The 27,327-nt window shown below is 42.1% G+C and overlaps 1 protein-coding gene across 1 annotated transcript in view; it reads right to left on the minus strand.

Moving 5' to 3' along the window:
• Positions 1 to 27,327, minus strand: part of DYNC1I1 (dynein cytoplasmic 1 intermediate chain 1) — a 194,600-nt gene that overhangs the window by 87,346 nt on the left and 79,927 nt on the right. The window contains exon 7 of the mRNA XM_050890826.1: positions 2,334 to 2,423. Within this exon, the coding sequence (XP_050746783.1) occupies positions 2,334 to 2,423 (90 nt within the window). The remainder of the gene's footprint in view (positions 1 to 2,333; positions 2,424 to 27,327) is intronic.

The following is a 27,327-nucleotide window of genomic DNA, read 5'->3' on the forward strand; positions in this document are numbered from 1 at the left end:
TTGGCGAAAGGGCTAAAGTCAACAGGGAGAGAACAACACCAAATGCTAAAAAATGGGACTTGGTTCCCTGTCAATTTGGGGACAACTGCTTCATTTGATTCACAGCATTTAATGCCAGTCATCAGCACGCCACTATTTTATCCGTCACAACATGTACTGCAGGTCAAGTTCACTTTCTATCAGGCAATGAGCATGTTTTCTTCGTCTTTGAACCCAGTCAAGTGTTAGCACCTCACAAAGCCGGTTCTGCTAAAACAAGCTGTGCCTTGCTTTTACAGCCTGCAGTTTGTGTGTCTGACACTAGCGCTAAACTAGCCCAGTTGATCTGCCGTTCCTGGGGGGTCTCCTAGGCAGGGAAGGGGAGCACTGCCCCGAGACTAAAACACAACAAAGAAATAAAAGATGTTGGCAGTGGCGCTTGGTGAGCAAAGTACATAAAAGCCTAACTTGAAAGCCCACGAAAAAGTGAAATAAATCAGTTCAGGAATGTATTTAGATTTTTTCTTCTCTTCATGCAGGAGTTTGTGCTTTCTCCCCAGATATAAACGCTAGCATTACTTTTATGTGGAAGTAAATGGGGGTGGGATCAGCTGTAAGCTGAATACTAGACAGACATTCAGCAACTCGGGACAGTGCTTATGCACTGGGTGCAGTGATAGCGGGTTTTATGGCTTCCTGTTATCAGTAAAAGAGATACTGTGTTAGGTCCAGTGACTGCTAGAGCCTATATGTGAGTTGACCCCACAGTTTTGGGAGGAAGGGTAATTTTCAGGAAAAAGTAAGTTTTTCTATGTTGCCATGTTTCTTGCTCATGTCTTCAGTTCTGTCTTTGCAGACTCTTGTGTGACTCCTGTTCCTGCTCTCACCACTGCTCCCCTCTGCCCACGGCAGCAGTGGCTGGGGGCAGTGGGAGAAGCAGAAGGATGAGGAGCAGGAGGAGTGAGCTCCCCCCTCCATGTTTCTACAAGGACTTAATGAGCAATGGACACTGCAGGATTTATGGCATGGGTGATTTCTATGATGCTCTTAAGAGGGAAGAAAGGTCAATTTATAATCAGAACAGCATGGCTGGTACTGCAACTCACTTCAGTGTGTGAGAATGTGGGCACTATACACCAGACTCAGGTTTTTTGGACACCGATGTAAATCATGCCACGCTCGCCTGGATGAGAAAGGAGCATCCACTGCTGTATTCACAGTTAATGATTTCATGGGCTTCTCTGTAAAATGACTCCGTATTTTTCTCCTAGTGAGATTATCTTGTGAAAAACAAAGTCAAGGTCACAGAATCATCTTGATAATGATCACCATAACAAGAAGTGTCTTAGGCCCTACCTGAGGAAGTAAGTTACCTTCCAAGAGGGTAAACAGCGTTGTGAGCAGTCCCGGCAATACAGAGCTAAGAAATGCTGGAGAAGAAACTCATTTCCTCTCACACTGGAGCTGCTGATATTTCAGCTCTTTTCCCCCACTCCACACAGGGGTGAGCATTGACTGTTCAAGGCGACACACCAGAATAGCCAATGTTCTAGTAAATTCCCAGATGAGGAAGACCAAATTTCACATCCCTCTTCTAATTACGAAAGCTAGAACGGGTCCAAGAGAAGCAAACAAGAGACACCCAGCCTATCTACTGTGTCCAGTGCTGACATGCACCACTTCGACATGTGTCTCTTGTCTGCACCAGAAAGAAGCAGTAACCTCAATTTTTGTCTCTTGTAACCCAGGAGAGTGTCTCAATCCAGAGAAATGGATAGAAGGGCTGGACCTGCCTGGCTTCAGCTTTGAGCTTAAGTTCCCTGGGGGCAGCTCCTACAAAAAATTTTGATTTTGACAGTCAACATTTTCCAGTGAAATGGTTTTCTGCTGGAGGATTCCTGACCACCACTAGGTTTAAGTTTGCCCCTCTCAAGCAGGCAGACAGTTACAGGCTCTAAGCACCTCTGAAGACCAACCAACTTTATGGAGCTGCTGGAATGCTTGGCATTCGCGTTTTAAATCTTTCATGTAAGCAGGCTATTTGAGCGAGAGGACAAGTAAACACCAGTCCTGGAATCCAAGAATCTCTACTTTGTTCCCAAATTATGAGGATATGTTGCTTCTTCTAAACAGCTGAAGCCTTGTGCCTTTCACAAGCTTCTCAGACCTACCAGCTGGGTCGCTGGGATACAATTTTCTGCTTTTATGCCACTCATGTGGTTCTGAATCAATAAAACTGGTGACTGTTTCGATTTTGCAGTGTTCTCAATAATAGAAACTACCTATGAGAATAACTACTTGCAGGATTCAGTCCTTTAAAGCTGTAAGAAAGTCCTTTTCATTTTTTAAAGTACCTTCTTTCACTTCCTGCTTCTGGTCTTGATTTTCCATCTCCAAGTCATCCTGTGCTTTTGGCTCCACCATCTCTTCATCATCTTCATCCTCTAAAAAAAAGAAGAAAAAGATTCGTGAGATTCTCCTCTTTAAGGGGGATGGAAATTGTGTATCTTCTTTACGATTATAAACTGGTAGTAAACATAGGTAAAGCTAAGTGCACAATAAATGGAAACATCTACATTTACACTCAGTGTGACACTCTCAGACATTTCCCCCCAGACTGCAAGATAATCTGCTAACACAGGGCACCTGCCACTTGTGCTCCCTGTGGCAACTTCCCATCTCAGATGTCAGCTGAATATCTCCCTGACCTCGGAGATGACTTCTTGGATGGCATAAGAACAGATGCAAACATGTTTCAGCCTGGCAGCTATTCCATGGTTGGGACACCTGCTATCCAGACACCTCATTTCCAATTCAGTTCTCACCAGATTAATTTGTCTTTTGACCTGCAGGAAGGGGTTAAATAGAAATCTGACCTCAGGTCAGATGCCACTAGCAAGCAAACAAGCATGGTACAGTTCTGAAAAGTCATCACCATCAACTAGGGGAACATGGCAACCAAAAGTGGCATTTGGAGCTTAAGAACCATTCTTGCATTAATACGAATTTAATGAACACTAAAATTTGACACATGTCAGTTACTACTGCCAGATGTTTTAATGACCTTTCTTGACCTATGCAAATGCCCCTCTCCCTTTCCCTCTCTCCCCACATTCACATGTTCTCATTTTATTCAGGAGGGCAAACCATTCATTCCTTTCCTTGATGTCTGTCTGAAGTTACAAGGGTTCTGATTGTCCAGACCAAAACATAATACAGCAGAGCTGGAAAGACAGCGATGCACCAAAATGGCTCAAAGCCTACCTAACCCTCATTACTTCTTCCCAGCTACAGCAACGTGATTCATTCTCCAGTGCCCAGGGCCAGCACCCAACCCAGTCACACTCATGAGAGGGTAAGAACGCCCAGCCTTCTAGATTCAGTGAACTACAAAGACTGAAAATAGACCTGGTCCTAAAAGAGTGAGTTACAGTCATTAACAATTAGCATGAGCAAATCTGTGGGCTATGGAGGAATTATTCTGGAGTGATTCTGGAGCTTGACATACCATCAAGGCATAGCAAGCACCACTGGTGCCCTGGGTCGGTCCATCGCATGAGAGAACGCATGTTGTCCCAGCCCCAGGGCATTCAGCCGTCAGCAAACCACTGCAGTTCCTTCATGGCTTTCTGAGCAATCTGCCTGTCACCACACGGTTCCTCGTGACATGGCGCTTCTCCAGGCACACTCCCTGCTCTAACACTGCTGCATTAACACAGCCTGGAAGCGGGCAGGGGGCAACATGTCATGCTTCTCCAACATGTCATGCTTCTCCAACTGCTCGGCTACTGGCACCTTCTCCTGTGAAGGCTGGCTGCAATCAGTCCTGGCTTCTTGGGGAGATGTTGGTGCTGACAGGTTGCATTCAGCCAACAGTAACACACAGCTGTATTTTGTTTTCAATAACGTAATAGGCACCATACTATTCCCACCACGTTGCCTACCCTAGGACTTCTCCCCTCAGAAGCCCACAGAGCGCATGTTGCTAGCTGACATCTTGGCTGGAGAGCATGGCTTAGCCACATACTGTAAGGAAGTGTTTCAGCCTGGACAGATAGGCTTTTCCCTCTTGGGAAAACGAGGAAAGCTTGGCATAAGATCTGCCGTCGCTTCCCCTACCGCTAGCGACTGCAGCGAGGAGAAAGGGAAAGCTTGGCTCCCCAGCCGTCAGGGAGGAATGATAACCATGTGCTCCCCAGGCTGGGAAGGGAGGAGGAATCCAGCATGGATGGGGAGGCATTTCCAGAATTAAAAGCACTACTAACGAATGCCACCTCTTTATCAGGGATTTTTCAGACCATGAAACTTGGAGTGGGGAAAAGGTAGGATATTCATGATGCCTCCCTTTGATGCCTCACTTGACAATTACGTTCCCTAGGTACCCTATATAGAAGGGCTATAGAGAAGAGCTTTTAGAGAGCAAGCCAGGGCATTTCAGTTCGGCAGGGTAAATACATTGCTCTGTCCACTGGCTGAAAGACAGATAACATCCAACGTAGTCAGCAGGGAGTCAGTGAGAAAAGCTCTCCTGCTGTACACACATAGGAGGGGTAAAAAAAGGTCCTTCTGCCATTGATCTGCGGCACTAGCGGAGATGGGGATGTATGAAAGAGAGAGGCACTCCCAGTTTCAAAGAACAGATGAGAAGAGTGAGAAGACAGAGGAGTGACCGGCACAGCAGGGAGTGAATACTCTGCTAATCTCAGGTACATATGCACACACAGATAGGATCACAACGGTGTACAGATATATGCACACAGACACACTTATGGTAGATACCTAATGAAGCCAACTCCCACAAGAGTTTTGTGAGTCTTGCATTACAAGTTTTCGTTCCCTAGAGCACCAGCTCTTGGAGCCAGCTGTTTACATATGGATTTCAGCTTCTATTTTTAACCTGTTTCCAACCTGTCAGCTTGTACAGGGAAGTTTCAGAACGGGAAGGGTTTGAGAAAACTTGCAGGCAGCGAACAAAAAATAAACCAATATTTAATTGAAAATCTTAGGATTTTTAAGGCAGCATGCTATGCTTTTTAATGCCTCACTTGTAATTTGGTAATGGATAGGGACAATATAGCAAATGTAGAACTTGAGACTTAGTAGCGGGTTTTCAAACTGAAGTGAAGCAAATTTATCCCTGTCCCCTAGAATTCCTTGATCCCCCTGATTTTGAGTGTCAGATTGTTTGCCTGCCTGTAGCCCATTCCTGCTTCTAAAGCAGAGTAGGAATGAATGGCTGAGGCACAGCTGGAGCAGGAGGATGTATTGATACTTCAGCACCTATTGAGGTAGATCTTCTTTATTTCCCTTCCTTCCTCTTCTGGGAACAATCAAAACCAAGTTTCCCTAGATTTCTCTAGATTTAATTGCAGCAGAAAAAATAAGTAAAGGTTATTGTAACACATGGCATGCCTTTTTCCAAGGCACACATCAATAAATTAGTTTTACTGAGAAGGCAGTGCAATAGTTTTTAGCAGATTAGACACAGTTCAGATGTCCTTATTTATTTAGAGAGAAATGTATACACATACACAGAGAACCTCAGCTAAAAGAATGATAGGGTTGTGAGCCAAATGCTAAAATGTTAGCAAATGCCAGAATTTGGATTGCCTGGGCACGATTAGCTCCTTCCCCCTCCCCATGTGTAGGCATGATGACATCATTCTGGAATTTCCTCCCTGTTGAGTGCTTGGCCTCATTTTCTGGGTGCTCAACAAGAGACACCTGGGGCCTGAAATGCAGAAGTGCTGAGAGCTGAAGTCAACTGGCCCTGTGCTTTGAGTGGAGAAGGTGCTAGGGAAATGCTACGCATGCGAAAGCTCCCAATTCTCTGTCTTTCAGCTTTCACTGAAAGTTGTCATTCCAACATTTTTGTCCTTTCTCCCACCATGCTTCAGTGCTTTTGCATGATGGCAACAATATCGTGAAGATAATAGTATTCTCACCCTGCATACATGTGTTGCAGAGATACGTTCATCACGATTTGGGGCATATTAACATGCTGTCATGGGAGCAATAGAGAAACAAAAGCTTGGAAGGGGATTAATGTTTTCTGCGTTCAGTGTAACACTTGGACCATGTGCATTAACATGAGATCTGAGGCCAGAGCACCGAATGGAAGCAGATAGAAACCACAAGTGCTAAAAAAATGCCTCCCCATTGACTGGCTGAAACAAGAATCTGTTAAGGAAAAAAACCCTACACATCACCATGTAATTAAAACTGTATCATCATACATATTCAAAAGGGCTAATTAAGGATGCCCAGGAAACCTGCATTCTGGAATACCCAATGTTGCTTGGCTTTGCAACCTGAATGTTTATTTGCCATATTTTTTTTTGTATTGTGCACTATTTAATGCCAATGTATGCATACTTACACATGTTCATAGTACATACATTTGCTATTGTGCCTAAGCATGGTTATGCATTTGTACATTTGACTGTGCACATACATATACATTACAGAATAATGGAAAATTGGCATTCATTTTCCTGTGTTTTACTTAAATGTGAAAAAGATAACATTTATTGTACATTTATTGGAGAATCTGTGAGCGTCTACATGGTTATTTGTTTCCACGTGTGCCTACTCAGATTGGATGTGCCATTGCAGTAATTGTCCCGGAGATGAAGACACTTCTCTAGTTCCTGAACACAAACAGCCTTTCCCTATTTAGGAGCATATCTGACATTGGGAAGTTTAGAGAAATAACTTTTTAACTGCTTACATCACAGTAGCAGGAGTCTTCTAGTCACATTTGGCAAACACAGAGTTGTTACCAGCACCAGTAGTGTTACACCCTGTTCAGAAGATCTAAATCAGAACCCAAATGTCTATTACAGGAACCACATGAAAAAGAGCTAGTAATGAAGAAGTGTAGAGCTGCTGTGTAACACTTCTCCTTTGTAGATCTCAAAGGACTTTGCAAGGAGGCCAGTTTTATTATACCCATTTACCACGCAGAAGCTGACAGACAGACGCACTCACTGTAGATCACTCAGTAGACCAGCAGCTGAGTGAAGAATAGAGGGTTGGCTTCAGAGTTTCAGCCTAGAGTCCTGCCCACTAAGGCCACCCTGCCTTTTACTGTAAAAAAACAATTCCTCAATGAAAATGATCATTAAATGCTTAGGTTAAAGATGTTTGTCTGCTGAAGCTGGTGGAGCCATATGTGGGATGAATATAGACTGACATAGCTGGACCAAATACCGTTTCTTCTTAACTCAGAGCTTGATGACTCTCCAGGCTCTAGGAGGTGGCCAATCAGTCCTCACAGTGCTTTGTTTAACATGATGAAGTAAAAGCAGAGCAATTGTTCTCAGCTTGTACTTAGCTTGAACACTCTTGCTTCTGTTCCAGACCAGAAGTGGTCTTGTCTGTCTAAAACCTTGCCTGTTTTTTCCAACTATAGAAGTTGCTCTAATAAAAAGTACGACCTCTCCCTACAAACCTGGTTTTGTTTAATCTGCATGTAAACTACTAATTTTCAAATGTTGCCCAACTACTAGCGCCAGTGAGCCTGCTCTAAGCCTGGCCTTTGCCTTGGCCTCCACAAGGATGGATCATCACTTTGCAATTGCAATAAATGGAGGGGGAAGCCCTGTAAACACGTGGCTAACTCCTTGGCACCTGCAGAAGAAATGCCCAGATGTGCTGAATTGGATCAAATGTTCAGAGAGAGCACAGATGATCCCAGAAAGTCAGACCCCGCATTTCTACAGAGCTGGACTATTTATTACCTACTTGGACTTTCCAGGGTTTTAAATCACTGTATTTATTTTTACAGCGTATAAAAACATACCAGGCACATTCAGGACAAACTAGAATACAATAATTACATCTGAGAGGACTGCACATGACACTGGCTTAGGGTTTTAATTCTTGAGATGAATACTGTTTTGCTTGGGTCAACATTTTCTTTGTTGGTTGTCTGAGTTTTGGATTGCCAGTTTTAGGCAGTTAGCACTGGTACTGCTCAAATAGTTTACTAAATAGCTAATTTTTTTGAGGATTTATGTAATTATAGGCCTCTGCTCTGCTAATATATGTACCACCAGTTAAACAGCAGGCAGCATGTTGTGCATTCTTCTTGGGTGGAGGACTTGCACCTCCTCAGACCTGCACCTCTGAGACTAGCCAAGAAGTTGCAGCTTCTCTGTATTTATTTTAGTATTGACAACTATACTGAATTAGACTGACAGCTCTGTTTTTAATTCTGAGTAGGTACAAACAATCCCTTTATTAAAGACATATCTTTGAAATAGCAATTTAATTAGCATCACAATTATATATTTTATTGCCTGAGTCACTGATACATGAGAAGCCAGTTGGTTATTATATGGGGTTTTATATCAGCATCGACATTCCTTCAGTGCATGAGAAGGATCAGCCGTGCATATGACACATTCAATAAAATCAACTGTCTTCACAAGAAGCAGACTTGATATTTGCAGCTGTGAAACACCAGAAACTGTTGTATCACTTTTATATTTACAACTGTTCAAATTAATTTTGCTGTTTCTGTTATGAAAGAACTACAAACTGAGCAAGGACAAATGCATCATGTTTATATTGACATAAGCCTGGATCAAACAAGTTGAATATTGTTGGCATTATCCTGAGAAGGAGTTAAAACACTGTCCTTCCTTTTTGAATCATTCCATCATTCTTTCCATCACCAGCAAAATACGCAACAAGTAAGGGAACACATACTTTTTCAAATAGGACTGCTTGACATTTCACATTTTTGAAAATCTATGATTTGCGATCTGGCTGAATGACCTATTTTTCATATAATGTAATTTTTTGAAATATGTCCAGTTTTTCACTTTCATGTTTTGACTGCCCTTTGAAGCAAGAAGAGAATTAATTCATCAGTGGATTTTGTTTGCAGAGTGGGATGTGAGACTGGACGTACATTGGGCACATGTTAGTCATCCCAGATGGAAATATTCTTGCATGCGGGCTCTTCTTGGCAATAGGCAGCTGCCTCCTAAAATGTATTTCAGTTAGCCAAAGCAGGGAAGACTACTCAGTGCTGAATACTGAAAAAACCCAGAGGTGAACAGATCTTGGCCTAAGCTCCGTGCAACAGGCAACAAATTTCAGATGAGAATTTCATGTGAGCCTGAGCTTGCAAGCTTATTCGCATGCAAGAATCATAGGCATGCAAGGTATCTATCTCTGCCACCTACCCAGAAAGATACTTAAATGTGCATTGCAGGAATATTAAACAGTTGCAGGTCATCCTTCTAGAGTTCCCCATCCCTGATACAGCACATTCCCAACAGATCATCTTGTCCTTATGAACAAGTACAGAGAAGTTGTGCTTTCTAATAGCCGTCAGATGAAAAGAGAACATTAGGAAAAGAAAGAGTAAAATTGGATGAACGAATGTCTGGAACTATCATATGGCCACAGCACCTAAAAGACTTGAACAGAAGCCTGTGTGTGACATTCTTCCTTCACCTTCCACCTATACGTTTTTTAATTGTCTGAAGAAAATGGTCTATCTGTATATTCTTTGACTGCAGTTCTGCAAGAGCAAGAATAAATCACAGCACTACAAGAACAGACTGCCTAGCATCTTCAAACTCCCTTGACTTTTTGATATCTTGAAGTGCTGTGGTACTCTTTTGTAAAAGAGAGGCTTCACATATTGATAAAATACAGGCCGTATGAGTCATATTACTTTTGCCAGACTCAAGTATATTGACTGAATCTTTTTGAAGAAAATATTGTTTTAAAATTTAATCATAAAATAATATAATGTTTGACACATATATCACTTTAATCCAGAAGACTGCAGAGCACTTTTCCCTGGAATTAACATATTTAGCCTAACATCTTCCACAGTGAGTAGACTAGTAATAATACACAAGTTTTAAAAGTGCAGGACTAAGAGGAAAAGCCCTAAGTTTTCTTGTTTCTTGCAAAATGAAGTACTACTCACATATCTCTGCCACATCTAAGAAGGGTTTTCTGATCCCATCCCTTGTTCTGCAATGCAAACCTCTGCAAAGCTGCACCCCTCATCCCATAAGGAGCAGGTGCTATTGCCAGGCATTACAACCAGATCCCTAGAGTCCTCCTCTCAGGCTTCAGCTATCCTTGCACCAGTGCAATGAAGGAAATACATATTTCACCCCCAAAACAAACACTGTAGCCTGGCTGACTGAGAGGAGTCATTTAGTTCAGAAAATTTATTTTGCCTACAGCATAGGCTGTGCCTGTAGTATTGCCACTTAAAAATTTGTCCTGAAATTTACTACACTTCCCTCTTAAAACAAGCACCTCGTAAGTAATTTTTACTCAACATTTCTTTTTAAAGCTCTCCTTAACAATTACCACATTCAATTAGTCCTGGCCAGGGGATTCTCAGGTCTCCTGGTATATGATTTCTCATAACCATCTCCTGATCTAGGGTTTCACCACTCAGCTCCAGTCCCTATGCCTCTTCCTGACTTGTGTTTGCAGTCAGACTTCTTTTTGGTACATTATGAAGACAGATCTTATTTTTCCATTTTGTGACAAATGATAGACTATCACAGCCAAATGGCAAGAAAATGTCACAGAAAAATTTGTTTTACTGTAGCATTTCACTAAGCTCCATATGAAACTATCCAAATCTCTTCACAGCCCTGATTGCAAACCTTTGCACTGGTTCAAGTGTTAGAATCAATGCTTCAGAATATAATCATTTCTCTACCAATTAAAATGGAAAGTAGCCTCTGATACTTCAGGGAAGCATTTCTCTAACCCAAGAAACTGATTTTCCAGTTACTTGGCCTGAGCACAGTTTTCAGTTGTGGTGAGAGTCTCAGAATTCAAAGTGTCCCTTGTTTTTAGTTTCTGGTCGGTCTAGACCAGACATGGATTTTTCTCTCCTCTTTTGGACTGTTGCAACATCACACTGGTTGAAAGCATTTTTCAGTCCCCAGAGAACTAAAGTGCAGAGTACCCACTGGAGTCATCATCTCTTCTAGCTGATTCCCTTTTCTCCTCTTCCTCCCTCTCCAAAGCTCATGTTCAATTCTATTGTGCTTGAAAATATTCCAGTTGGAAGATGTAACACAAAAAGAAAAGTACAGAAGTTTCCTTTTCTTGGCCATCGTTGGGCCTCCAAATAAAAATGCCAACATGAAATAATGGTTGAACAGCAGAAGCCTTACAGCAGTATTTACAGACCTCTAGCTCGGAAATCAAATAGCATAAATTTAAACTATGCTGCTACAGTATAACTGCAGTGGTGTTATCCTTGAGGAAGAAAGCAATGGAGACCCTTTGTTTCTGTGGATGAAGAAGGGGTTGCTAAACCATGCAGGTTTTCACAACCTCTGAAACCTGTAAGGATTTCTTCCTGCTGTGCTGCTGGAAGAAATCACATCGTGCCAGCAGTGTGAAACGACTCCTGCCCTGGGAAAGGGCACTGAGACACGTGGCAGACTGTGGATTGGGCCTGCTGAAGTCATTTTCAAACACTCGGATCATGTAATAGTGTTAAATCACAAAAGCCTAAGTATGTTAATGAAAACCAGTCCCCACAACCTATGGCACTAGCAGCAATTGTAAAACAAAAGCCGCTTTCACATTAAACACACACACACACACATGCACACAGATGATGTATCTGGCATTTACACAGTGCCTGATCTGGAGGTCAATCACACAAGATGGTTGCCTCAGCTGGGCACTAGGTACGTAAAGCCTTAAGTACAATGTAGACCAAATGAATTCTGTGGGATTTTTACTGCTGACATATAGGGGCTAGGACTTCACTCGTAGACTCATTTATTCCAAGTACAAATGACTTTATATTCCACAGGCCACCTCTCCTATTTTCCACCGTGCTTTTGCTTGAGCAAGATTACAAAATGTTGCTATTGTGGAAGAAATTAATTCTCTACTTCCATACTGTGTCTCCGTCCGTGAAGCCACACTAATATGCTTTAGGTCAAATTCTCCAGCCCTGACTCTGAGCTTAACTTCTCTGGCACACATTAGCATGAGTTCTGGCCTTTCAGAGTTTCTCCTTTATGTTTTGGATATGAAACAACATTTCAGTCCAAGGCCCTGAAATTAGCCGTATGGCCACATAGTTGTTTGCATGACCATGGTTTAACTTTTAACTCCATCTTTCCGCAAATCTCTCTCTCTGTGTTCTGTGGCACTTTATGAATAAAAATCAAGGCTTAAGATGTAGCATATACTTTTGTAACTGAAATATCTGAGAGCATAAATCTCTGCATTTATACACAAACCTCTCTCTACATTTATACACAAATCTCAACAGAGAGAAATGGAGACAGGACTGCTGATGTATTACAAGGATAATTGGAAAAAACAACTATATTCATAAACAATTACCACAGCAAATACACAAAGACTCCCTCTCTTTGTTTCCCTGACACACACATGCATACACTTTGCTCAGCGCTTTAAAAATAACCATTAGCCATGTGGCAAATGCATTTTACATAAGACAAGGTTCATTTCAACATTTCTCTTAAAAAAGGCAGGCAAAAAATTGTTTTATTAAAAAATTAAACTACAGAAGAATAGCTGCGTCAGGGCCCTATGAGTGTGTGCTTATTACTTACATGGGCACTGAACAGACCCCACTTTTAATTGTTTCCCACTGACGCCAGTTCACCTTAGTCACTGGCGTTAGCCCTGATTTGCATCAGCGTGTGCGAAAAAGGAATTCCCTCTGACAGTTTTGAACTTGCCATATTTTAATTTCAGTGTTTTTGTCCTACCACACTGGGAGAGTAGAGGCTTCCTCTTCTAGTGTCTCAGTTTCGGGGCTATCAAGGTGAGCAACATCTTTTGGCAGTGGGGAGACCAAGGCGCAAGCACATCAGCTGCTTGCCCAAAGTCACTCCTGAAATAGCTGATGATGATGGAATAAAACCCTGGTCTCCTGATTCCTAGGCTGATACTTCAGCCGCTGCATCCCCCAGGGCATGTGATCAGGGCTCAGCCTTCATCATGTCAAACCAGCTGTTAAAAAACACAGCCGGTTTCCCCCAACTGCTTGTTGCAACCTGTCCAGCGAGCACCAAGCTCCCGGCGCTGCTGTCCCCGCTGCTGGGAGCCTCCCTGCCCGCACGCCCTCCTCCCTGACCCTTGCCTTCCCCTCCCTGCCTCCGCAGCCGCTGCACTCCGCTGCCCGCCCCGGCTGCCCCTCACCTCCGCTCCCGCCGTTCCCACCCCGGTTCTGCTCGGGGTCACACTTCAAAGTCTCCCGCCCCCCCAGGAAGGCCTCTTCCTTCCTCCTGGCCCCTCTCCAGCCTCCCTGGCATCGGTCTTCTTGAAGCAGATAGATACCAAAAATCCCCTACTTGCAATCCGGGGGTTTGTGCACGCCGAGAGCCATACCCACCTGCAGATACCTGTTTGACACAGAAATGCCCTCTGATTTGGATTCTCAGATGAACACTTCAAGGTTTTTCTGAGAACTTGGGTTCTAAGACACTAATTAAAAAAAAAAAACCAACAACCAAAAACCAGCCCCCGCCCCCCAAGTTCCCAATTGCTATGGTTAAAATCCAGCTTATCCACTGCAGCTCAGAGGATCAGGTATGTTTTTCTGTGCTTAAATTCAACAGACTTCAGTAGCTTCAGATGTCTAAACAGGCAGACTGCATCTGCAGTTGGGGTACATGGGAAGATTAAACTGCACCGCAACCGCTCACTGGAATATGCTTCCCTTTTCCCACTTCACAGTTCAGATTCATCAGGAAAATCACTTCTGTGGCTACTTTATATGTCACACTTTGGAAAATTGATGCTTTGAAGTGCCGTACAACAGGCTGCCTGTAAAACAAAATCCTCCCTTTTCTCCCGAAACACTGTAAAGACCCTGTCCTCAGCCAGCTTTCGGGAGCTCTCAGCTATAGACAGGGGCATTAAGTCAAGAGAACCACATGAAAACTGAGATAAAATAAACTGGGTTATGCTACCTCATAGTCCTTCACTTGAAGAAGCATCTTTGCATAGACTTTTTTTTTTTAGAGGAAAACAAAAGAAAGAAGTTGCTGGCTTCAGCCCCTACGTCCTTTCGGTTGTAACACAGCTCACAGCTGCGAAGTTTACATGTGTTAACTTGGGATGCCACAAGCCAGCCAGCAATGAGGTTGTCATCCTGATCTGAGGAAACACAACGTGCATACATGCCAATGAATTTACCACAAGCGAAGCGTTTTGCTGAGATAATTCAAAGCACATTATATTTCATCCGTTGACTATTCCATCTACAGCCGATCACAAAAGCCAGCAACACTGGAGCCATATTCCGTCAAAAAGGTGCAGCTCCGTAAAATCTTAGTCTTTTGCAAAATGGTGCCACTTTCTTTGTGGAAGGGGAGGGGGGAGATTAAAAAAAGCAAGATGAAGAGACAGTTCTGGCAATATCAAAATGGCTTCTTTTCACATTTTCTGAATGGATTTTTTGGGGCTTCATCTCATATTTTTTACTTTTAGACTATTTTAAAATATGAGATGAAGCAAATCAAAATGAAAAGATTTTGGTTTTGGTAAAACTTACATGTGTTGGCTGACCAGACTGGAAAAAAAGGCAAAAATCTACTTAAGGTAAATTTTTTTTTACTTTCAGTACCTTGGAGTCTTCTTTCAACCTGGAACAAAATTATATTTTGAAATTTGAAATTTCACAGCACTGCATGAAGAAGAGATTCCTTCTGGGCCTGACTTTAGTGCTGTCACTGCCTAAGGGATGCAGTCTTAGTTGACTGGGGATTTTAAAATCTGATATTAAAGCAACACAGAAGCACACACTGGGTTGGGGGTAAGGATGTCTTTCATCACAGTAATGACAAGATCTCTTTTCCTGTGATCTAAGATTCCCCTTCCTACAACTTCAGGTTAATAATTTCTTTTAGACAGGACAAACTTAAAGTCATGCTTCCAGTACTGAGTGCCTGAAGGCAAATTTCACATCCATGTCCTGAGAACAAGATAACAGACACCAATGACAATTCTACTTGGTGCACGTTTGAAACACAGCCCAGTACACCAGGCAGTGCCAATATTCGGAGGAAATACGCAAACAGGCTTTATCGCTTTGGAGGCCTGATCCTGACTTTTTTTTTTTGCATGCAGAATTCCAAATGAATGGGACAAATGCATTACGAAGCCAGCAAAGTACTACCAATCTGTCTTGACGGCCCTTACATGGAGAAAGAATTGCCCAAGCAAGTCTGATGAGCTTCTCGGGAACCATTGTCTTAGTTGCCTGTACTGTTATATAGTTGGATAAAAAAGGAAAAATCACCACAACAGAGGTGTTTGCTTTGGGGGTGAGCACTGGGGGTAGTGCTAAATTCAGCAGCCACAGCAGAACAAATAGAAACTGTGAGCTTTCCACCACATTAATGAAACTTCATTCAAAAGGTGGAGTGTAATGTTCTTCAAGATGGATAATTCATATAAGCTGTGTGATTCAAACACTCATGTCTCCACACCGGCTCCACACCACCTCGGGATTTATGTTTTATTTCAGTTTTCATCAGACTGCTCAGGAATGACCAACGACAAAAGAGCATGTGTGCATTTTTCTTTTTCACAGGTCCCTGTTAATGAGGACTCTGTTGCATTAAGACAGTCAAGATTGTCTCTGGCAAAACGTGTTGAACCAAGGTGTTTGTGCCTGCATAAAATTAAGCCACAAGTAAAGCACTTATTTCTGACAGCAGATTTATAATAGGAAAATCCCAGCAGGAATGAAGAGTTAGAAACCCCCGTTGTAGCCTTTTTCATAAACTTCACCTTGATTTAGTATCTCAAACAAGTAGCAGGAAAGGCTAACAGCAGAGGTAATCCTATCATCTTTTCTCCAACAGCACCATTCCATCTTTTTGACTTCCTCATGCTGCTAACATGAATTCAAATCATCTGTGTTTAAAGTTAAATGCAGTGATTGACAGATCTTTGTAGTCTCAGTCCATACTGAAGATTATTCTAGATACCTATCAGTTATTACTACAAGCCCTGTCTGATATTCAATACCTACAGGGAAAATTGTTTTTAATGGTGTAAAGTCTGATCTATTTTGAAAGCTATTTTAAAATAAGAAACTAACTATAACCAGGTGGCTAAAATCCAGACAGGTTTTTTATGGGTTGATTTTTGGGGGGAGAAGGTAGAAGATAACAGCAGAACTCTGTTATACTGCAGTAACAACCATGATTCAGAGCAAAACACAGACAAAAAAGAAGCATTTTGTTTTGGTTCCATGACATCGATTTCTGTAAAAACACTTATTCCAATAACATAGGATACAGGAAAGTTTAGGGGTTTGCTCCTGGCTCTTAGTACAGACTCATGACAGTATATGCTGCTATGAATTAATTGCTTGCTTCCATGAACACAAGTCACTTCAAAGCTCAGTTGCTATGCTAGAAAACTGGGATGCTGGAAGAGACCGCTGGGTGTACTACATCTCTTACTGTGGACACAACGGCAAAACGAAATAGTGAATGCAGTGGTCAGACCGTCCACTGTGCTCAAGGGCCAGTAGCGCAGAAAGGCAGAAGGATGTCCTCTTTAATTAATATCCCCTGAGCTCAGCTCTGCCAGCCCCACTGCTGTGATGCAGCTATAGCCTTGCTGCTCCCGATTACAGCATTACAGAATAGGCTGGCTTTAGGCACAAGAAGATCAGCCAGTTGGGTAGGAAAGCACTCCAGTCAATGGCCCTGCATTCACGGGGAGGAAAGTGCAAGCACTGCCCTCTCACATGGGCAGCCCAGCAAAGGTGGAAGATGGAGGAGTGATGGTCGGGCAATGCCAGCTGGTGCCCATCTTCGGTTCCCTGAGCGGATCACTCCACTCTGAGGCAGGCTCTTCCCTGAGCCTGTCCAATCCTTCCCCACCACTCGGTTTTGCCAATGAAAGATTTTGAATCAGTTCGGGCTGACAGCCTCATGCTCTCAGTGCTTTCCCCTACAGCACTGAAATGTAATAGCAGGGAAAGAAGTACAAGAGAAGAAGCTTGGCGCAAACAGCGGGCAGGACATTGCCCTCAAACTCCACCACTTTTCAGAGCTCCTACTAACATGACTGAGATCACACCCAGATCTTTGTGAAACTTGATTAACTTTGTGCTCACAGTTAAATGAATCTGAAACTGTTAGACAAGGGCTTAACAGTGCTGCTCAGTTCAAGAAAGTCCTTCCTGGTTTTGTGATTGGGATATGAGGAGCGAGCACAGCTAGTGTGTTTTGGCTGTAAATCATGGTAGGAAAAGAATAAACAAAACTGGGGAATGGAGCTTGTGTGTCTTGGGTTAGATGGGATGGTTCGGGCTGCTGAATTCCTAGTGGCTTTTTCAAGATTTGATTTATCCCTGGTTGTTACTCTGTGTGCTTAGCAATGAAAAAAGAAGTACAAAAGAGATGCAAATACAGACTTTATAAAGCCAAACTCAGCCCCCTAAAATCAAAGGCAGTAAAGGCATCAGTAAATGCATCAGTAGTTTGGCCAAATCAGAAAGTCACGAAGACGGGCAAATTCCATCAGCAGAATGACAGCTAAAAATAACCTCATATGGAAATGTGCACGGAAGGTCATTTTTCATGCACTGGGCAAATAAAATCTGATTGGTTTTTGCATTCTCAGTATTACCCCATTACATTACATGGGAGCCTGAAAGAAGACGACGATTTAAATAAAAAGATCCTCCCCTGTTTGTCAAGTTGTCATTTTTCCATCTGCAAATAATGAAACATAAACTACTCTGAAAGGGAGAGAGATGGAAGGGAATGTGTTCCATGGATCTGTGGAGAACCACATAGAAACATATACAGAAAAAGAAGCTGCAGCACGGAGCACTTCCTGACCTCCTCTTGGCTACAAGTCTAAAAGAAGTCTCCAAGGCAAGAAGCATGAAAGAGCTTAAACAAGAAACCCTTCAGAAGTACAGCTCTTTGCTGCATGAATACCACAACACAGGGAAAATCTGCTGTGTAGGAGTACAGTCCTCCCACTTGAAAAGAGCTGGTAATGCCATCATGTCACGGAAAGATTTTCTTCATGGCTTTTGTGCATTGAAGGCATTAGCAAAGTGGGAAAAGTGCGAGCTGACAATTGTGCGAGAAGAAGGGTTTCTTAATTACATTGTAAAGAATGTCTCATTTAAACATGCAGCAGAATTAATGTTAAAAATACATGTCTTCCCATATAAATGGATGCAAAATCAGAGCAGGTTAATTTAGCAGATAGTGCGCTCCAGAGCTCTTTACAAACATTAAGGAGATAAGCTTCATCAACGGCACATAAATATTACTACCACCCCAGCTTCCTCCTGTAGTGTTTGCTGCAGCAGTACTCACAGGCCCCTTGTGTTACCTTCTGGCTGGACCTTGATACAAGTCAGTCCATGCCTCAGTGTTTGGCCTAATGCTTTGTCTGTCCTGTCTGTTCATCATTTCCCACTTCACAAATCCCCAGTTCAGGATGTGTTGACCCTTTCCTATTTAGCCATGTCTGGATGTCTGCTCACGTTCCCTGTGCCATGTGGCTTCAACAGTTACATCCACCCTGCTTGTGGAGGTGAGATTTGAGCTCAGATCAGTGTCTTGCTGTGTGCCCACCCAACTGAGTTTCTCCACCTGGAGATCACAGCTGGCTCACAGTTGTGCCAAACTGCAAGTCAACAGTCAGGCAATACGGAGCATCAAGGCAATCAGCCTTGGGCAGAGGCTCAAACCGTGAACCCTCATGACAACAGAAAGACATAGCCCAAGTGTCAGAGCCGAGAACTGAAACCAGGGCTCTGTATTTTCATCTGATACCTTACACAAAAGGCTGTGTAAGTGACCGAATTGAAGTCTTCAGCACCAGGAATGCAAGTGAGATCTGCTGGGTTTTGGACCAGCACCACTGCCTGAAGACTACACCAGGATGATGGCAGCTTTGCTGTTAATGCCAGACTTCCTAGGTATGCTGAATATGAGCATGCTTATTCATACTATTTCCTTTTGTAACATGTTGGTGAATAGCAGCCTTCATCTCTATGCATGTCATTTTTCTCATTTCAGCTGGTATATCAGTCACCCTGCTGAGCCTGCCTAACACTGTAAGGACCAAAGAATATTCTATACAAATTAGTGACACAGACCACTTGTAGAGTACAAAATCCTTTTGAAATAAATACCAGAGATACACTTCCCTCCCTGTCCTGCTCATGGAATTCAGAATTAAAGGCCAGACTTGCTTTCTTTCCCTGCCCTTGGAAAACTCTAAATAGCTTTATTCTCCTTCTGCCCACTGATACTTCAAACGGCATTTTCTTCCACTAGCATGCTTTTTAATTCAGGAAACATTTTTTTCTTTTCCTTCATTTGCCTTGGAAGTCCACTGTAACACGTATAAAGCATGGGCTCTGGCTCTTGTGAGATGTTTGTACAAGGTCTAATGTGCATGTGCAAGCATACACATGCACATTCAGACGGTGCTAACATGCACTGGTGCAGCTCAGCACTTCACCTTGCTTTGGGCTATGCTTTAATAGAACAGGCATCGGGGCCTTGAAGCATAGCAGTAACAAGCTGTTCCAAACATGCTTTGTGTTTTGTTTTCAGAGGTGTGGTGGGGGCACAAGGGATACTTAATCATAAAAATGCTGAATATTTAAGCCCTTTCCCCCTTCCACCACCCCATTTAAATCAGCAATGCAGCTGGAATGAAATACAACTCGGCTTTCAAACATTTTCGTATTTAATTCAATTTACTTCTAGATTGATAGCTAAACTCAAAACAGATTTTACCCCTTTTCTCCTGGATGGGGAAATAGAGATGACCAAGTTCCCTTTGAACTCAGTTTAGAATGTTTCTGTTTTTTCCTATTAACTAAAAACAAACAAACAAAAGAAAGCAATTATTAAAGTGGTCCGTAATCTATTTCCAGTAGAGGTTTGCAATGAAATGGGGTGAAGAGCTGAGTCTCTCTCTCCAAGCCTAAGGGACAGGTGTTTCCAGCAGCTGACACATGGGTTGATTGTCTCGGAAAAAGGACAAGATCTTGAATTAGCCTTTTATTTTTAGAAGTAAGCTTTCTCTACAAAAGTTAAGGTGTATCTATGAAGTACTTTGGGTGGTAGGAACCGTGATTTTTGGGGTAGGTGGCTCCGAGAGCCACCCATGTATGTCAGGAGAAGCAGCCATGGACATAGATCACAAGAGGTCAGACTGAGAGGTGAAACTAACCAGCCACCATGTGTATTGTACCAGTTGACTTCTGGGAGGAATGACACCAAAGTAATACTTGCTAACCTATTTTGGGAAAGACATGAGTAAAGGGGAATGGAAATTGATAACAAAATTACAATTTCCATTGATGTAAATGATAACATTCACCAGCTAGACATTTCTAACACTCTAAACAGGGAATATTGAGACTTTTTTGGAGTGATCCTTCAGCAGAATGGAAGAATTAAAAGGTTGTGGACATAGAGCACACAGTTCACTTGAGGAAAAGCACTACCTCAGCCCAGCCCTGACTGAACCCATGTTGCCAACAGCTCCATTCTTAAGCAGAGATGTTTGATCTCCACAGATGTCAATCTTGCCACTTTCATAAACATTCATCGCATTTTAATACTCTTTTTTATTTTTTTAAGTCTGGTTTTGGTGACTATCCCAGAGTTCAGATGTTTCTCCAAAGTTTAGAGGACTTAATTCCAACATCTATTTTTTTTTTCTGAAAATACACTGGAAATTTCACAAGAAAATCTTTTCGCTCTCAAATCTCCACATCATTCAGGTTTCATCCAGGTCAGAGACAGTATTTTGCAGCTTGCTCACATTTTTGTTTCATGGGTTTGCTCAAGCCCAAAAGGTAATAGAGGAAAATGACGAGGAGATGACTTCCAGAGGTCCCTTCCAGCCTCAACCATTCTGTGATTCTGTGAAAACTGACTAAAAATGAAGTTAACTGGGTCTTCAAAAATATGAATTGTTTGAATTTTGGACAGAAGATGAATCTGTGGGATTTTTTATTTGAACATTCCTATTGCCAGCACTTACTAATAAAATGCTAAATGCATTTCTGAACAAACAGCTACCCTCACAGTGTTGAGGTCTCTGTCTCATCCTTTTTGATAGCCTGAGACCAACACCCTCTCACTGGAGTTGCAGTTATCTGTATCTAGTAGGAGGAGAGTGGAAAAGGCTGTTCTTTTACTTCTGTAATTCTTCCAGAGCCTACAATAATGAAACACATCTAGAACCTCCTTCTACATTTCATTTCCATTCAGAGGCCTATTTTACACACCACAAGCACAGCTCTATTTCACACCTCTCTCATAACTTCAGTGAGTGCAAGTTCAGGCACAAAGCCAGCCCTGCTTCTGAAGGACTCAGCCCTGCAAAGTCTGTTCACGCTCAGTTCTCCTCTGATGTTTAAAAGGGCCCAGCCTCCCTTTAGAAGTACTTTACAATTCAAAAGTGAGGGTGAACTGTTTTCTGTTCGGAAAACTTTGCTCTGGCCTTGCTAGCAGACCCAGACTTTCCATGTGCACAGGAATGCAATAAACACACAGGGAGAAAAAGATCTGTGAGGAAAATCATTTAGAAATCAAAGGGCCATAATATACCACTTAAAGTATTTTGTGGATTAAATTACTGAATAATAATGAAAGATAAGAGATTAATGGCAACCTGGTCGAAAGCCCTCTATTTATACCCAGGCCAAATAAAATGGTAGGCAGGTGCACCGTATCCCTGACTCTATAGAGGACTTCCATCTGCCCCTCACTTTTCAATCCCATTCAAGTTATTATACATGCTTTTGTAAAAAGACAAAAAATATTTCCCAGAGTTAACAACAAATATATTTTATCTTTAGTATTTACCTCCATCAATTATATTTTTTTGGCAGTACTATAAAACAATGCAGGGCAAAAAAATCTCTATCCATTCTAAGCAGAGTTCCCTCCAAAATTACTTTCATCTTTGTTTAGAGGAAATCCAGACAGACTATTAAAATATCTTCTTTTTTTCCTTCCTGGCACTAACAATCATCTGAGATTTTTTTACTCTTTTAAGAATTTCAGGGATTTTTATTTTGTTCTCTGTTTTGCCGCTGCAGTGCCATCACAGAATTGCCAGAACAGAAAACTCTAACACAACAGCAAACCATTTCTAGAGAAAATAAAACATTTATTTCCTGCCTCCAAATGGTTTTTTTAAAGTTTATCCGTAAATAAGGCCATGTTAATGCCTTCTATAGCTCCTGTTCCAAAAGCTCTTCCACTCTTACACAACTTTTTGTTGCACATTTGGACTTCGTTACGCTACTTGTTCTGTAACAAATAAAAAGCCTGAACAAACCAATTTTCTGGCAACAAGTTTGCTCATTTATGAAGTCTTTTAAAAACAGGGGAAAAAAAGATGCTTTGTTAGAAATTTATGGCATCAGATACTTATTTTATTTCCCCTAAGTTAAGGTTCTTTGTGATAAAGAACCACACCAAACAGCATCAACAAATATCAGCAGACTGAACATAATGGACTTTCTAAGCCAAATCTTAAACAACATTTATTGCAGTGTTCAAGTTATAAGGGAGAGTAACGACTGGGGAAATGAATGATACAAAGAAATGGTCTTGAGGAACTTTCGCTTCTGTGGATCAAATTCTGTCCGATGGCAAGAAGGAATTGCTAACTGAAAGCTGTTCACTAGAGTATACAAATTAAGAAGGTGACCTTAGTCTAATTCCTAATAGATAAATACCAAAAGCATACACCAATTACAAGCTATATGTTGAAGCATGATGAGACCAGGATAGGCACAAAGAATAGCAGAGGTTTAGCCAAAAAATGGAGCTGTCAGAGAATTTTGCTGAAATGAAGCTTTTGGTACAAAAAGGGCATCATGTTCTGGCAATTGCAGGATACCTACGATTTCAAACTCTGCGTGCAACATATTTTAGCGATTCACTTCGCAAGTGATATACAGGAAATGCAGCAGACATGACTGCAAAGTGAAGCCCTATAGAGAGGAACACAGTTTAAACCACTAAAAAGTGTGGGAGGAAAGGAAAGAATGGGAGCTCAGCTCTATAAGCCTTTTTTAGGCCAAACCCTAGAAAATCAACCGGAAAGGCTGAGTGCTCAGCACTTTGGGTAACCAGGCTATTTGTTTAAGTGCCTGTATATAGATTTATGAGCTAAAGTTCCAGCTCTTTATAAATCCTTAAGCACAAAGGCAGAGGGTTAATATTTCATAAGTGCTCAGTTCTTAATTACATTAAAAAAGATTAGGTGCAAATTTACGTTGTGGAGAAGACTTTCAGAAGACCTCGATGCCAAACAACTCCCAGTATGGCCACCTTGAGGCTTGTAGAGAATCAGTTACAAAGTCCGCTTATCTTAGACCTAAATAAGGCCTAAATGTATTTACAGACATGACCCTAGGACTCTATCCATAAATACACTAAAAAAGTTAATATCTGTGCCTACTACTATTAGATCTATTAGATGCACCGTGTAAGACTTGCCCCATCTCTAAGGCCTCAGCTCTGCCCCTTCATCTCCAGTGAATGTCACTAACACACGGTGTTTTTACAATTCTTATTTCATTGCAAAACTGCCATCGCTATGTGAGGGCAGGAAGGGCTGCAGAAGACATGGGTGTGTCAGAGGTGACTTGGATGGGTTGCTGCTCCCCAGACCTGCCACTTGTCCACCAGACCACCCTTTCTGTGTAAATCTGTGGTCTTCAGCACATCCCCAAATCAGGGCCAAGTTCAAAATGTGCGATGCTGCTCACATGGCACGTCTGAGAGGAGACCATATCACCATTTTCCTAAGGACCACTGCTTTCTAAACAAATATGTCGCTGAAAGAAATCTTGAGGAGAGGGGTGGAGAAAGGAACTGAGGGGGAAAAAAAAGATGAGAGGAATTGACTAAAACCAACCTAAGGAATATTTTTCTTATTCCAGCATGAAATGTTGACAGAATTAAATGTGGGATTAAAAAAACCAACCTTCTAACGCACAGTTTCATGTTACCTCCGCAAGAGTTTTGATTCCACTTATGAGACTTCCCGAATGAAAACGCTGGCTGTGTGCCTGCCTCAAAAATACATTTTTTCCTCAGCAGAGTGGATTTGCCAGTTGTCAATGCCATTTCTTTGCTAGCCAGCAAAATATGTTCGTACTCACAGCAGGCAATTACCATTCTTTTCTCTACTGGTAAGGGGCATGACTTCACTCCTAGGCCTAAGATCCCTGGATCCTTTCCTTATTGCATAGTATAGTTAGCCAGCGTAATTAACCCTTAAAGCAACTGGAACAATTATTTCCTTTCTTTTTAAAGTGAGTTTAAATGGTTTCATCTGAGAACGGTTTTGTAAACAGGCGAATCTGTTTTACACATTTGCGGCCTGTTCCAAGGGGCATTGGTTGCTGGGAACGCCATTGGAGCTAAGCCGCCTCGCACCACGGCTTGAAAACCGCGGTTACAGTCAGCTCTCCGAAAACAAAAACACTGGGGATCAGATCCAAAACTTCTTGAAGTTAATGGGAGCCTTTTAATTAGTTTCAGTGTCTTTGGGGAAGGCCCTTAGGGCAAATATTCCTTTTTGAAACTTGTTCTCCAACTCGTGGGGCCGGGAGGTGGTATTTTTCATGCATACACAACAGTGCTGCAAATGTTCCCAAGCGCTCTTATTACAAGCCCCAAACCATACTGGGAAAAAAAGAAAAAAAAAATAACAGGTCTCTGGAATACAAATCTGATCTGCTTTGTCTGATAAAAGCAAGAATATTCCAGTGAACACCAAAAGCGACAGAGCTAACAGATGTGGGCACCTCAATCACAGCAAGCAGACAGGGCACATTACTGTTAGGGTCCTGATCTGTGTGACTAAAGCACAACACACTGACCACTGAAAGGTGCCACAGTAAATAAAAAAAAGAAAAAAAAAGAAAAAAGGAAAAAAAAAGAAAAAAAGAAAAAAAAAGAAAGAAAAAGTCAAGGTCCTTATATAAAAGCAGTTGTGAATTCAGCTGTATAAATCAGCTGCTTAAAAATGCTGGGCCTGGAGACTTGCTATGATCAGTTAGACCTTCCATAGCACAGCTGGGAAGTTTGGGGCTGAACCACTAGACATCCACCTTCGTTTTTAGAGTACAAGGATTACATTTCTCCTTGTCGGACAGAAGCACAATCTCTTATTTCTGCCACTGCGCAGCATTCACGCCAAAGCCGGCATTGTGCTAGAGACAGAAAGACAGACCTTAGCCACACTCCAATATTCACGTAACACAGCTTCTTGCTCAAAGGAGCAAAGTTAACAGCTTTACCCCATGTTTACACCACAAAAAAATGGGATCAGAATCTGCACCACAGTACGTGGGGTGCAACTTTCCAGCCCAAATATGGTCCTGAATCTGGAGTTATGTAGAACAACCTGTCTGTACCAGAAAATGTAGACAGCTTCTTAAGGGTTACATTTCCTTTTTACATACTTCTACATCAAAACCATATTGCAGCATAGCCCGGGATTCAAACACATCCTACAAAAACAGGCAGCATAACTCTGATATTGAACTCCAGCCTAGTTTTAATTGACTGCCAGCTCTCAGCCACTTCCTAAAGCTCCAGATAGCCAATACCAATGTTGTAATTTCTAAATGTGTGCTTCTCTCAGCTGGAGACCAAGTCTAAGGGCTTCGGCTTGCCTTTTGAAATATAAACATGATATCTTAACTCCCGCAATGGACCCCCACCTTAGACACCTTTCTGAAGGGAGCAAAAAAAATTAAGGAGGGTGGCAGTCAGTCAGTCACTTATTAAGAGGATATCCCTGAAGTATACACAACACAATGTTTTCATCATTCATTGACAAATAATTTACAGTGCTGCTGGTGAAATCCCTCAGAAACCTCTTCAGGCACTGGCAACAGGGTAGACTGATAAGTATTTTTAATTAATGCCACTGTAATCATGTATTCCATATACTTAGGATGGTATTTTCATGCCAATAGTTAATAGCAAAATGGCTTTCAGTGCATGCTACAGTTCCCAAAAGCATCAGTCTACAAAACTCAGAGGCAGTAGTCTTGGGCAAGAGAAATGTTTAGTCATGGGAATTTAGGTGAACACTACACACTGTACATAGGTACGGCCAGGACTGGCTGACAGGGCATAGACGTTTTGTCCTAGCTAGGTGTCTAAGAGCAGCCTCAATAACATTTCTAAGCTTACCATGCCAGACAGTGTTGATGGAGCAAGTCAGCTGATGAAGTAATTTGGGTGCTCGTGAGTCCCTCCCTTCTTCAAATGGTTACTCCCCATTTTGAATGTCCATATTTTCCCAGTTCTGCTGTACTCACTATTGCCTCCAAACACCTTCTAAGAAAACACTTCCTCTGGAGAACCTTCTCAGGGGAACTGTCAATGACATCTTGTCCCTTCCTTTCAAGTCAGAGTAAATTTTTAGGCAGAGACCAGAGATTAAGACAGCTATGCTGAGGTCTGGAGGGCTCTCAGCTTGCTAGCAGTAGCCCACAACAAGAAGCAACACTAGTTTTGTTTATTTATAGCATCGGCTGAAAGGTTTCAAAAGTGCAGTGAAAAACATAATGTCACGTCCTGAAGCAGGCATAAAGACATATGAAAATATGTTCTCCAGCCAGCCAGAGAATGCGGTTTTGGTAGCAGCAAGGAGGCTGCCTCTGTCACTCTGGGAAATGCACTTAAAACGAAAGCTGAGTTCCAGTCCCGGCTCCCAGTGTAAGGGGAGGGGTGATTTAGTAATTATTTCTCTTGTTCATTATAGCATCTCGTGCCTGCAAAGCTTGCAGAATATTGGCACTATCCCAAATTATCTCCAGCGCTGATACAACATCACAAAGCACCAGAGTGCAATGATGCATCACCACCTCCCCACACAGCAACATGACATGAACATCACTAAGAACAAGACAGTGACTTTATCACTGAGTAATTTAATTGATGACTTGAGCTCTAAATAGCCACTTCCCTTCACCTCCTCAGCTGCATCCCTCCTTCTAAAGATGTCATCCACACTAAACTAGCACTTACTGTTGTGATACTGATTGATGCTTCATGGCAGCAAGTAACAGGAAAGAGCTCTAGTGAAAGTTCATTAACTTTAAGCTAATGCATTTCATGATAAACAACAAACTGAATCACTAGGGGAGGGAGAACAGCTTTGATTAACAGGAGATGATCTGTAAAACATCAGGAATGCCCAAAAGGCAGATGGAGCAAAGGGTGAAACAGAGGAAGATGGAGGAAGCTAGAAGAAGAATGGAAGAGAACACTGTCTCTGAGCACAGGACTGGCAACA

This window comes from Gymnogyps californianus, chromosome 2 (assembly GCF_018139145.2).
Source record: "Gymnogyps californianus isolate 813 chromosome 2, ASM1813914v2, whole genome shotgun sequence".
Classification (NCBI taxonomy): domain Eukaryota; kingdom Metazoa; phylum Chordata; class Aves; order Accipitriformes; family Cathartidae; genus Gymnogyps; species Gymnogyps californianus.